At 36.5% G+C, this 14,033-nt stretch overlaps 1 protein-coding gene across 8 annotated transcripts in view; it reads right to left on the bottom strand.

Annotated features, from left to right (window-relative positions):
• Positions 1–14,033, bottom strand: part of LOC134224821 (uncharacterized) — a 225,942-nt gene that overhangs the window by 190,156 nt on the left and 21,753 nt on the right. For all 8 annotated transcript variants that reach the window (XR_009983073.1, XM_062704425.1, XM_062704418.1 and 5 more), the window contains 2 exons: positions 12,044–12,708; positions 5,647–5,807 (listed from right to left, as the gene is read on the bottom strand). Coding sequence is in view for 7 of the 8 variants with exons in the window: in XM_062704425.1 (XP_062560409.1) it covers positions 5,647–5,807; positions 12,044–12,708 (826 nt within the window). In the remaining variant the exon portion in view is untranslated. The remainder of the gene's footprint in view (positions 1–5,646; positions 5,808–12,043; positions 12,709–14,033) is intronic.

Consider the following 14,033-nt stretch of genomic DNA (forward strand, 5'->3'; position numbering starts at 1 on the left):
TGTAAAGATACATAACAACCCCTATTTTCTATTGTATTGACGATCACGACCTTTTCCAGTACTGATGCCAACAAGTTTTGTTATAATAGTAAAATTAGTTTTTTTTTCTAATTCGTTTATTTGATAGGCTCAGATGTCGTAGGAACAACTCAACGGAGCCAAAAACTTTATGAAAAATATTACAAATTTAATCAATAATACATTTTCCTAGGCAGTGTGAAGGATGGGGGTTTGACCCGTGGTATTGTTTTTTTCCTTCGCTGCAGCATCCACTGGTCCTCAGTTCCTGTATTTTCTGCTTCTATACATTCACTCGGCGGATGGTTTGCACATGCTGCAGTATCGCCATCGCTTTCACTTGCTTGTTTTCTAACACTTTTCTCTATCGTTGGGATAGACAGATCCATTTCGAACTCGAACTCAAACTCATGTTCGATGTTGTCCGAAGAAACTTCTACTACTATAGCAGCGTATGAAACTCTGTCACGGATTTCCTGTTTCTGTCGCATCTCGGTGTTCTGGCGTTGTTTCTGGGGCTTCTGTTTGGGGCATAAGTTCATTCGGTGTCCGTCCATCTTACATAGGAAACATTTTTCTTTGTTTCCGTTATAAAATATGTGTCCTTTCCGGTTCATGAAATGCAAGAATGAGGGTATTTCCTTCTTTACATCCATATACACGCCGCGTACACCTGTGTACACGTCGAAGCAGAACTCAGCCAGGAACTTTTCGCGTACAACATTCTTGACTTTACCATAATTTCCCAGAACTGTAGCAAGTTCATGGTCGGCAACTTCTGTTGGTAAGTCGTACACACCACATACATACTGTATAATTTCCCCCGCATGGGACATGCATACAGCAGCATCTTTTCCATTCGCATAGAGTAGAGTGGGGCAAGAGTACGCACTTAGTTTTCAATCGATCATGTGGCCCTTATGAAGCAAGCTTCTGCATATCAAATCTGTGTCGACGATTCATATACTCTTCCTTTATGTTACCCAGTGGAAAAAATATTGAAATTATTGAGATTCGTTTTAGTAGAACCCTTATTGCAAGACAAGTGAAAAACGCATTCTTACCCCACCGGTGGGGTAAAAGTGCGCATCGGGTGGGGTAAGAGTACGCATTTATCCAATCATGTGCTTTAAGTATATATTAACACAAATAAGAGTTAATAACATTTAATTGATGTTTAATAAGCATATATTAGGGAATGTTTAAAGATAACGTAACTCTCAAAGGGGGAGGGGGTCCTAAAAATGTGCACTTTCATACGAAAAACCATTGCTTTTTATATAAACAAAAAACTACAGAGGTAAAAATATATATATCAGGTTTCGCGTGGCGTATACAAAGGCATTTTCCTTAAAGAAAGTCCACCAATCACGTAACGTAAAATTTGACTATTTCATCACCCCTCCCCCCCTATCTTACACTATTTGTATGAATCCTCTAAAAATTATATGGATCGTCACACATCTCGCAACCCCTCCCAGCTAAACGTTGCGTAATTTATGAATGTTTCTTTTGATTAAATGAAATTGTCATTTAGATGAAATTGTGTTTTCGTACTATGTTTAGGTGTACAACAATTTCTAATACAATTTCATTATTTCGCTTCAGTGCTTTGTTCGCTAAGTCCTTTCTAACACCGAATTACTTCGACTTATCCTAAAAACTTGTGATAATTTCGAATTCTGTCCCTTTTTTCTTAGTTGTGGATCTTAACGCTCTGGAAGAAGTCTTATTTCGGCCGGAGATACGGGTTTGACATCATAACTTGAAGATTCATATGCGTACTCTTGCCCCACCGGTTCCTGCGTACTTTTACCCCACAGTCCCAAAAATTATTCAAGTAATGGTTTTGACTTCTTGGAAAACCAACCGGATTGGTGTTCTGTACCATAAAGTACTCTATACAATAGGTTATCGAAATGGTATAATGTTCACCTGATTGAACGTGTATATGGTAATGAAATACTAGTTGCGGAAATCCAATTATTTTTAGCAAAATGACCAAAAAGTTATCTAACTCCATATCTCCTTTGTTGTTTATTCAAATCGTTTACAATTACACATGATAATGGTTGGCCAGAATACCTGTCAAACTGAGGCAGTGCTGCTAATTTATCTTTTTTTATTACTTCAAAAAATCGAAAACGTACTCTTACCCCACGCGCACTCTTGCCCCACTCTACTCTAATGGAAAAAACAAATCTTCGGAGTTGGAAGTCAATGCATGCAGCATTGCTTTTTCCGTTTTAAACTTTATAAACACGGATTTCTTCTGTTATTTTTTTGTTTTCGGTTATTGTTGGGTCGAACCTAGTTCTGCACCGGATCCGCTCTAACAGCTGTCAAAACGTTCGGTTATTAGTTCAGGTTGGATCGCGATCCGCACCAGATCCGACCCAAAATGAATGAGGTTCGCTCTGCTGATTTATCGAGATCCAACCTAGATTCACCATCACCAATACATTCGAACACAAACTGTCAAACTGGTGTTTATATGTTTACGCTAAAGGAAAATGAAAACGTAAAAGACGGATGGGTATTTGATTTTGTTTGTTTCATTTGTTAAATTTATCAATTTTGATGCTGCCTTCCACGCAAAAATTGATTAATTTAATGTTGTGCTGTCTTCAAGTTTCTCTGATGGTGAATCGGATTCAGATATCGACATATTTTTCGCTGATTACCTCAGATGGTAGCTCCATTATAAACAAAATTGAACAGGTTGAACAGGGTTGAACATTTTGTTGAAAATGTGATTTATAAAATGCAGTGACGAGAAGGTAGCTGCTATTTATTCACTATTACGTTGTGTATTCGTACATATACTTTAGGTATAATTGCTCTATCAATAGGAAAATAGCGTACCAGAGTGTCTGCCGCTATGAAGTTATTTATACCAAAATGTTCTTACCATTATTTTATTCATTATTGCAGTTCTGTGCATAAATTGTTCAAGGTTACGGATTTGAAGAATATACACATAATGTATTAACCCTGGCATTAACCATTTATAAGGCTTTAGAAACTATGTTGCCTTCAACAAATTTAGGAACAGTTTTCATACGAATTGTGCATAATTTTTGTGTGGAAAAAAGGTTTTTAATAGTAATTCGTTAAAAAACCGACAAAGACATATTTATTCCCATTGATATTTATTATGTTGAATCTCCTGTTTAGATTTTGTAGTGAAAAATTATTTGCCTCTTTTGTATATTTGGTTTTTGCAGTTCTGACGAAATCGCAATTTATCCCAAAGGGTCCCCTCTGAGGAGAAAAATAGCAGGAAGAATGCAAATAGCAAAAAAGAATGCTGTTCAACTCTTGTACGATTTGATTCTTTGTTTTAAAATAAAAGGCACCAAATCTAAATAAATTTTGTATTGGTTGTTTTACAAAGTTTTCCCATATTTCCTTGTTCTGTTCCATTTCAATGACATAATTGATAATTCCAATCTACTGTAACACAATCACTGTTATCCAAAAAGCCATGTAGAATCAGCATTATAGTTTATCTGGAAACACGGATTGGCATAAATTCTTTCAGGGCAATCCATATTGCCGTCGTCATTCATCACAAGCTCCTAATCACATTAATTTATTAATGGATTAATAGTCATTTTAGTCATTAAACAATTAACAGAAGAAACGTCTGATTTCCCCCATAATTCATAAAACAAGAAAAAAATAACACTAATGTCAAAATTCAATAGATAAAATATGTCTGTTTCTGCCAGCTGATAAAAGTGCGAATTGAAAACAAAACAGATGATAGGGCTTGAGTTCTCACTAATACCATCATACTGACTCGATCCCGATTCGTTTTTCGTTCGGTTAAAACCGAAAACGACATAATTCTCCCGCTAAATCTGGGTGATTGGCTTGTGTAGAGAATGATGGCGAAATTAAAAATAATAACCAGGGAATCAATTTTTCTGAATTGCGCTTGCGAAACAAGCGACAAAAGAGAACCACCGACAAAGCTTTGTTTTTGTCGGAGATAATAATGACAAAGATCCGAAAATTTTTGTCAGCAACAAAAAAGAAGACAATCTTGTTGTTAACTTTTCATCCCGTTATTTTGCATTATTTCTAGAGCAAATTTCGGTTTTGTGCTATCATAGTTTCTGCTTGCATTGAAATATTCGAGAATCGAACAATGATTACAAAATTAGCATCGTATTATCGGAAATATCAGAGCATGCAAGGCAAATGATTCTTGTCATATTGTGTTCGGGCTCTGATAAAGGTTTGTCGCTAGGTGCGTTTGTCAGTAACAAACTCTGTTGACGACAAAGGGTATATTGTTAGGCGGTGCTCGAATATTGATTCCCTGAATAACAAATAAATTAATCGATTAAAATAATTAAATTCAAACAAAATTAAAAAAAAAATATTGAGGAAAAACGATTTAAAATTAAAATAAGCAAAAAGAGGATTGGCATCACTGACACACATCAAGTAGTGTAGAGCTGAGAGTGCGCGAAAAAATCGGAGAGATTTGTTTGACGAGCTTGGTTGGATTGAAAAGCAAGAAGCTACGATTGGGCATTCCGTTAACGATTGTTGAAGCGCACGAAGGTGTTTGAAAGCCTACACGCAAAAAAATGTTGCGGTCGAAACTACCATTCCGAGGGTTAACTTAAGAATACGCACCGACGATTTTCAGCAGACAACAAACCCGTTTGATTTTACCATGCGCGTAGTAAAAATCAACTGTGGTCCTGGTGGAATGTTGTTGCATGAACTGAATCAGTGGTGAATTTGTCCGAATGCGTGGTTAATGTAACTGAAAATTTGTGGTTGTTTTAAAAACATGGCGTAGTCTACAAAATAGTAACCGTTACCATGGATTTTTTTTCTGTGTAAGTAAATTGAAGATAAAATGGCTGACAAATCGGCTAAGCGATGCCACAGCTTGTATATACACACTTAACTCAATTCACCGTATTCGGTAAATTTTACCGAAATCTCAACAGCAGAACTGTTCGGTAATTATTTTACAGATTTTTTGTAATTTTTTCCATTGTTCAACTGTCAAAATCACCGAAAATCAGTAAAATTATTTACCGAACAGATTCTTTCTGCTTTCTGCTGTTGAGATTTCGGTAAAATTTTACCGAATTCGGCGATTTATTTTAAGTGTGTAGTTAGTGCTAATTATCGTCAATTAACTTTACCTTTACCTGAAACAAACATCTTGAGATCAATGCAAAAAAAAATTAATTACTTCCTTCGAGGAGTTGTAACTTCAGTTTAAGTTAAAGTTTGACAACAGTCTAAATGTTAAAATCCCGAACTAAATCAAGCCACTCGAGATCTTGCTCGGACTACTCAGCTTCCAATCTGTTCCAAGCGACTCGAAGTAGGTTGGAGTCGGCTGCACAGACGCCAACACAACAATCTTCACTCTACTTCGAGCTCTCATTAGACAGGACTAATATTCGGTGTTGGAGAATAATAATGTGACCGCCAAAATAGAAACAAGCAAAGAAATTGAAAAAGCATAATCTTCTTCATAATACGATGAACAAAGGGTTACAGAGGGACAAAGAGACATGGTTTTACAAACATGCAACCACATGTATGCGTAATATGCTACTCAGAGTGCTACTATTACACAATGCTTACCTAGTTCATTATTGCAATGCGAACATTTTTTCTTTCCGCTGACGCTGAGAACTTTTTCGTCGTGATCAGATGGGCGTTGGTGACTTTGTATATTCAATTTTTCAGATTTTAATCCATTATCATTATTCGTTTTGCGTGCTTGGCAGTGTCCTTCGGGATGCCTGTAAAATAGTAAACATATATCTTGAATAATATTTAATGAACTATTTTGATGAGCAACAGATATAGGTATTTACATATAACAAACATATTAAATCAAATTTATTAAACCTAGGACTAAAAGCCTCGATCTCAGCGATTATCAGCATTTTTGTGAAGTGGACCCCTTCATGCCTTGGCATTAATTGTAGAACATCATTGCTTGGTACATTTCACTGGGAATTCACACTGTAGTTGAGAAACGTTGCTGTTCAAAACAGTTTTCTCAATTCAATGGCAACATTTAATCGCGCAGGCTCAACGGAGATCAAATATTTCTATATTTAGACTGAAAATTTGAAATGTGAATCCAAGTTTTCAATAAATGTTTTTAAATTCAGATATAGATCTATGATTGGCCGTTTTGATTTGGTTGGCTATTTAAATTAGTAATTATTAGATTAGCAATGATGCTTACGAGTGGTTAACGTAATCTTGTAATAACATGGAACGCGATTCTTGGAGGAGCTTTTGAAATCTGTTCAAGAGATATAAATAGTTTTGCATTTTTGAACACGAAGTCCAGACAAAATTTTCAATACGACTTATCTGCTTTTGCAAACAAAGATTCAAACGACGATTTGACGAATCTGATAGCTCTTCCACGCAAACCAACATCACCAATAGGTAGGTGAAGGTTTCCGCTACCTGTTGATGGTGTTGGTTTGCATGGGAGAGCTATCAGTTTCGTCAAATCGTCGTTTGAATCTTTGTTTACAAAAGCAGATAAGTCGTTTTGAAAATTTTGTGTTGAAGTATCACTACTAGGTAGGTACTACTGCTGTACTCAGACGCGCCTTTTCCCACGCAAACAAACACTACCAATAGGTAGGTGAAGGTTTCGGCTACCTGATGATGGCGTTGGTTTGTGTCGAAGTGCTACCAGATTCGTGAAATAAACGTTTGAATCTTAGTTTACAAAAGCAGATAAGTCGTTTTGAAAATTTTGTCTTGACTTGTACAATGCATCACAACTGCAAAGCAGATGTTCCGAGGTTTCACGTTCCATGTTACAGCAACGACAAATATCATTCTCAACCTGGCCAATTATAATGCTTAAGGTGACGTCCCCATTTTTTGTATTTTGTTTTTTTTTTACTGAACTGTATACGCATAAATACTGAAAAAACTAGTAATGCCTATTATGTATTATTCAAAGACTTTGGAAGTCTATAAAAAAAACAAATTATTCCAAACTTTTCGGAAGTCTGTTGTATGGCAATCGAAAAATTGAAGCGCTAAACCATTAATTGCTTTATATTTGTGCTGTTTTGACCCAATGATCTTTTCTCGATACATCTTATAATGAACTAGAAAGGAATCATCACCGCTATGTGGATGATTCTGTTTTTTTTTCTCTCTGTTTTCTATCTCTTCTTTCTATTTCTGTCGTGTGGAGAGCTTATTCTTCACATCTGATGCTTAAGGGGGAAGGAAGGTTGGTAACACACCACTACATAAATCCGTATTTTTTGAAAGAGTGTTTGTAATATTGCCCGTTGTTGCACTAACACAATCACAATTTTCCGAAGGACGGAAAGAGACAGACGACACACCGGTGGTGAATCATTCAGAAAGCTTTTTCTTCGCCCAATTTTCCTTGAGCCTTAATGCACGGTAATATTTGTTCACACAGTAGGGGAACAGACGGCTTTGGCAGGTTTTGTTCTATTATTGTCAGGGGGGTTTTTGTCGATAAAATTTTATGAAATTTGGCCATAATATTCTTTGATATGCAAAAAACGTTTAGGCCAAATTTGAGCACAATCAGTCATGAAAAACCCACCTGGGAATAATAGAAAAAAAACCTGCCAAAGCCGTCATTCCCCCTATATTGATTTTTTTTTCTCTATTTTCAGTATAACAGCTACCATTAATTAGCGGAATTAAATGGGATAGTTTCCACTAAAATCTCAAAATAAATTACTTATCAAAGTAGTGTTGTTATTTTGGATAACTTTTTATTCTTATAAGAAGCTAGGTTGTATCTTGTATGTGCACTACTGAAAATCCACACATATTTATTGGCAAAAATCCATAGATTTAACTTATGATTTATATCAGCGCACACATAACCCTTCTCCACGCGAACTACTAATAAAATATATATCCAAATAAAGTTTATGTGTGATGTCGAATTAGCAATTATTTAATTTATGTGTGGTTCTATATCGATTATATTAGGGTGGCGCTATTGCAAAAATTTATAACGGCTTCACATATATCTTATATAGATATTTTTGGTAGTGTGTATTATTCTTGAATATCAGGGGTATTCACTTAACGGCGTAGGTTGCTGCGTATCTGTTTATAGAAATGTTTCATAGGTGATTTGAAATATGTCCCTTTGTTACCGCTCATTTAATCTTAATTATTATTGACAAATGTTTTTTGTGTATGTTACATTCTTAAAAGTTCTGTGTTTGGGGGGCCTGAAAATAGGCAATAAAAATTATAAATAGAGAGATTGCCAGACACAGATTCTAAATTACTGGTGCACCCTGGCACAAATTAATTCGAGGTGCCCAAATAAGATCGAAATCCTAAACGAAATCAAGCTATGAACACAGCAACCAAATTGCTTCGGACAAAAGGCAAAACGCAAATCAAATACGTTTGCGGGATTAACTGATGGACCAAAATCTAAAACGAACCCTCGTCAAAATCCCGTAATTTGGCATAACATGAACGTTTCCCTCAGGGCACAGAGAGATCATCAGTTATTTTAATTTGTTGAATTTGTTGTTAATTGTTTATTTTTGTATGTTTGTAAAAATTATATGTAATATGGCTCCCCGAGGGAGAATTGAGCCCCGGTCTCCCGCGTGACTGGCGGGGATATTGACCACTATAAGGCTATCTGACGTTTATCATCTTTCTCTTGCACGCGCACAGACGGGATAGGGTTTGTTTTCATACGGAAACGCTTCCGAAGCGTTTCCGTATGAAAACAAATCCTATCCTTTCCGTGCGCGTGCAAGAGAAAGATGAATAAACATCAGATAGCCTTATACTGCCGTCGCAAGCATATCTGTACCATGTCGATTTTTATCATGTTTGAGTTTTATGCACCAAACGTTCTAAAGTAATGTATATTTTATTGTGAACAAATAAATACATATAGTTTGTTCGAAAACTTGGCGAAAAAATATCGGGTCATTTTGTCCCATTGTAGAATTTCCAAGCATAACTGTCCCATTGAAACAAATTTCATACAACATGTATTAAATTACTTCGAAGAGGCCAATTTTCATTATCAAATAATTCAGAGAAAGAATATGGGTTGTGGTATAGTTTCAATGGGTAAAAAAGGTTAATCCACCTAACATCGTTGATGCCTTTATTGTGCATCATGAAAATTTCAAAGTGATAATAGAAGCATCTTTAGCTGATTTATATTAAAACTTGAGTGAGAATAGTCTCTCATTTGTTCGCATTCTATGTATTTATTTACACTTTTTCTTCTTTCCTTATTGGCATTACCATTTTTGCATTCGTATATGATGAGGCTAACACGATAATACTTTTATGCCTAATTGCACCCGAAAATTCCTTTGACCGTGAGTGCAACAAAGCCACCTAAGCATCATCGCTTTGTAGTCATGCTTCCAAGCACATGGCTATAAGGTAGGCCCAATTCATTTACATATGTACAAGATTTTTGCAATAGCTTCGGAACGAAGTTACTAATCGATTTTCAATAGCAAACAATGGGGCCGAATTTCCCGTCGAGTGCAACTTATTACGAAAAAAAAATGGTCCTAAACATGTGTTTACAAATGGTCATACACGCATCCCACACAGGTGGAAGTTTCCACTCGACATATCAGATGCTAATCTGAAATAAATTTTATAGGAATCATCAAACACTTTCGCAGTATTGCGGTATTGAGTTACCACGGAACCTGATTTCGATGCTTCTCCCAAAAATCCATCTGCGCTGAAACATCTTCTTCTTCTTCTTATTGGCATTACGTCCCCACACTGGGACAGAGCTGCCTCGCAGCTTAGTGTTCATTAAGCACTTCCACAGTTATTAACTGCGAGGTTTCTAAGCCAGGTTACCATTTTTGCATTCGTATATCATGAGGCTAACACGATGATGCTTTTATGCCCAGGGAAGTCGAGACAATTTCCAATCCGAAAATTGCCTAGACCGGCACCGGGAATCGAACCCAGCCACCCTCAGCATGGTCTTGCTTTGTAGCCGTGCGTCTTACCACACGGCTAAGGAGGGCCCCGAAACGGCTAAGGAGGGCGCTGAAACATAATTATCCTGAATTTATTTTAGGATCAAATTATGTATAGGAACCAATTCTCACTGTCCTTACCTTTATGTAAGGTATAATATTTCTGGGTTTTTTCAGACATACTCGTCCCCATGTCAACTTTTGTATACAGCATCCGTTCGCTAACTGGGCTAAAACACCAGCCCAGTTAACGAACGCCGCTTTTTAACTGGGCTAACGAGGGAATTCACGATGCATTGTTGTGATCGTGTTTTACAAGAAGCTTAAAGAATATGCCATCCAGAGTCCCCTCGTCAACGAGTCTTTGTTGTTGTTTTTTGACGGATAACTGCTTTTTAACTGGGCTTTGACCCAGTTAGCGAACGCCCAGTTAAAAAACAGTCCAGTTAAAACGCGCCCAGTTAGCGAACTGTTGCTGTACACATGTTTTTCTTCTACGGAGCGTAAGAGCCCCCTCCTCCAAAAGCTTACGTTATTAGTGTACGGCTCCTTATTATAATACGCTTTGAAAAGACCTAATGCATCTAATTTGAATCAGGTATCATCCAGACCCAACTAAACTTTTGCTAAGCGCAAAGTAATCTGATGATACTGGGACAAATATGCTTGGAATTATCATCATTAACATATTATGTTTGAACATTTCACCAAGGTTTTCACCAGGTTCTGATTTTTGATGAAAACCACGGTATTAGGCGATGCGCGGAATTAGGGCAGATCACGGTAGTTAAAATTTCAATGAACGATCGCTCACTATGAACGATCGATTGTTTATCCTCGCAAAGGATGAACAATTGAAATAGCAAAATATTTGTAACCAATCAATCTGAATGCGTTTTGCATTCGATGACCCTGGATGGATCGATCTTGCTTTTTTTAGATCTATCATTTATTTGGAAGGCTCATTTGCCGTGAAGCGCTACGGAGCCGGAATCATGTTTTTGAATACAGTTTATTATGATTCTTATACACTAATGTTAGTTTTGGGCAACCGTAAGACTCGTGATTTGGTTGAGGTTAGGGGATACAATAATATTGAAGGAAAGGAAGGGAATTTAGGGTGCTTAAATTAATCGATCGATCTAGCTAAACAAACAGGAAATAGTTTAATGAGGTTCTCAAATATCTTTCGAACGTTTTAATTAAGCCATGTATATCGTAACAAGTTTTTGAATGGTGGCGAACCTCCATGCAATAAATAATAATCAAATATTAGTTGACCTATAATAACTATAATCATCAACTTAATCTGAAATACAAGAAATGGAAATGGTAATACCTATTGGTGTAAATAAATATCCGTACTAATTAGTAGAATAGAAAAGGGATAGGTCACATTACTTTCCATGGTGAATCCCGATTTATGTTTCTGATTACCCCATCCATTTTCCTTCCGGTGGTAATTGTGGAGATGTGGGTGTTTTCTCGGTATCTAGTAGCAACAATAACTACACATTAAAATTCCCTCCCCAACTGAATGTGAGAACGGTACCGTTAACGGCGCCGTTATTGATACACATTAGTGAGCTGCTGAAATGTGCAGATGGTAAATCCCAACCATTATTCTCTTGGATCGAACTGAAATTTACACCATATCTGATCAATCACTGGGTAGCAACCTTTGATATGTACAGTCAGTCTAAGCTAAGCTAAGCTAAGCTTATTCGGAAGCATTACGTGGACTACGTTACGTGTTTACAAAATATTAAAGATATCATATATACTGCCTGTAATCGCATATTAGACTCATCTTTGCTGAGTTTCCTTTTCATAGGAACAAATATGCGATTACAGGCAGTATAAAACATTAGGGGTATACACTTAACGGCGTAAGTTGCTGCGTATCTGATTATAGAAATGTTAAATTTCTATTATTTGAAATTATTAGTTTTGCGTAAAATCAAAGTCTAAGGTATAAGTATCAGTGCAACGTTATAAAAATGTCTTACCATCGTCGCTCAGAACCTATTCCTAGATTCTGCACTCGCTGCGTAATTGTCTGTATGACTGATTCCGGTAGCGATTTTCTGTTAGCATTTTTGTTCTGACTATAACCCGACACTAAATTGCCTCTTACTTGCTGCTGTTGCTGTTCAATTCTGCGCTGCTCCGCTTCCTGCACAAACCAGTGACGGGTGTATGAATCACTTTTCCGGTTAGCATGTCTACTTGCCTTAACGTTCCATTGTGGTGAGCATTCCGTATAGCTACGTTGTCGCAGTAGGCTGTCGTGAAGCGGATAGGCGTCCATGGAGGTTTCATTAGTTTCACGCGACAGCCCATATTGATCCCAGTTATCTGGTGATTTACTCTTCGGCAAACAATTAGTTAAATCTAAGCCACGTTCAGTCACATGTAGGTTATTGTACAGGCGGTTTTGATCACAGTTTTCATTAGACATTATACTATCAATGTTATTGCATGCGCTATGGAAAGCTATTTGGGTTTCGCTTGATGATACTGTGCTGCTAATCATATCGCTGTAGTCGATATTTGAAACATTTGACAAAGATTTACTATGCTCGTTGTATGAATTGTACTGTTTGTGCAAGTATTGTGGGGAACGTAAAGGCTTCGCTGGTGGAATTGGTTGTGGAATAGGAGATCGCAAATCCTGTCGAAAGTATTAAATACATGTATTACAATAACCGCTTGAATAAATAATAAATTCTCTAAATTAGTACTAAATACTGCTACAATCAGAATTATGGAACTCAATGTTAGTGAACTACATTTGATAATTTAAATTCAATCAAAGTATAACGCATGAGACATTTTATCAGTCATGTATTTGATGTAAAGATTATGTACACAATGTAAAATATAAATTTTGAAACTTAATCCGCAATTACAAAATTGGTTCCTCAGTGCTGATCAGAGCAGAGACAAGCCTTTGATAAATTCTTCTTCTTGGCTTTACATTCCGACTGGAACATTTCTTAAACTTAGTATTCTATTAGCTTTTTACAGTTATCAATTGAATGTTTTTTATGTCCGCCATAGCATGACTGTGTATCTTGTGTGACAAGCACAATACACTATGCCCAGTGTGTCGAGAATTTTCTCCACCCGAAAACATCCTAGACCGGACCGAGAATTGAACTCGCCATCTCTGGATTGGCAATCCTATTCCTTTGACTGGATAATAAATTATTGACTATTTGAATTCGGTTTGATCTCAAGCACAGTTTGATAATGGCAAACAAAGCTTTATCAAAACTCAAAAATTATTTTTTTTTGTTACACAACATAAAAGGCAGAATTAATCTCAATTTTCTTATTTTACTGACATTAACTTCTATAATTGTAACAATGCCAGTATAGCATGTCGTTTTACGAATAATGTTAGAAATAAGCTTTATTGACTAGCTTATTACTGGACTGCTTTTTAACTGGGCGTTCGCTAACTGCACGGAAGAAATAAACTACCCAATAGTGAGTTTAATTCACCCAACCTCGAACATCCGTACGGGAAGCCAAAATTTAGTAAGTAGGGTCGAAGTAGTTTGCCTTTACTCCCATGTTGAAAAAGTACCCAACGGAAAATTTATTCACCCAAATGTAAGTTTAATTCACTCAATTTCGACCTCAGGTAATAAAACTCAACACTGGCTTCCCGTATTGAACTGGCGTCGTTGGATTGTTTGGCTCTTTTGTTTTTGACAACAAAAGAAAGTGTGGATGAAAGAGAAGAGAAAAAAAAACTCAAAAGTAAGTTTAAAAATACTCAATTTTGGGTACTTTTTTTCTTCCGTGTGGGCAAGTTAAAAAGCAGTTATCCGTCAAACAAAAAACAAAAACAAGCACTACACGGAGAACCTCGGAAACTCATTAATGGGTAAAATTTCACTCATTTCAAAGAATAAGTGGATCTACTCATTTAATGAGTAAACTTGCTTTTACTCATTATTGAGTAAACGACATATACGTCAAAAAATG

The sequence above is a fragment of the Armigeres subalbatus genome, chromosome 3, assembly GCF_024139115.2.
Source record: "Armigeres subalbatus isolate Guangzhou_Male chromosome 3, GZ_Asu_2, whole genome shotgun sequence".
Lineage (NCBI taxonomy): Eukaryota > Metazoa > Arthropoda > Insecta > Diptera > Culicidae > Armigeres > Armigeres subalbatus.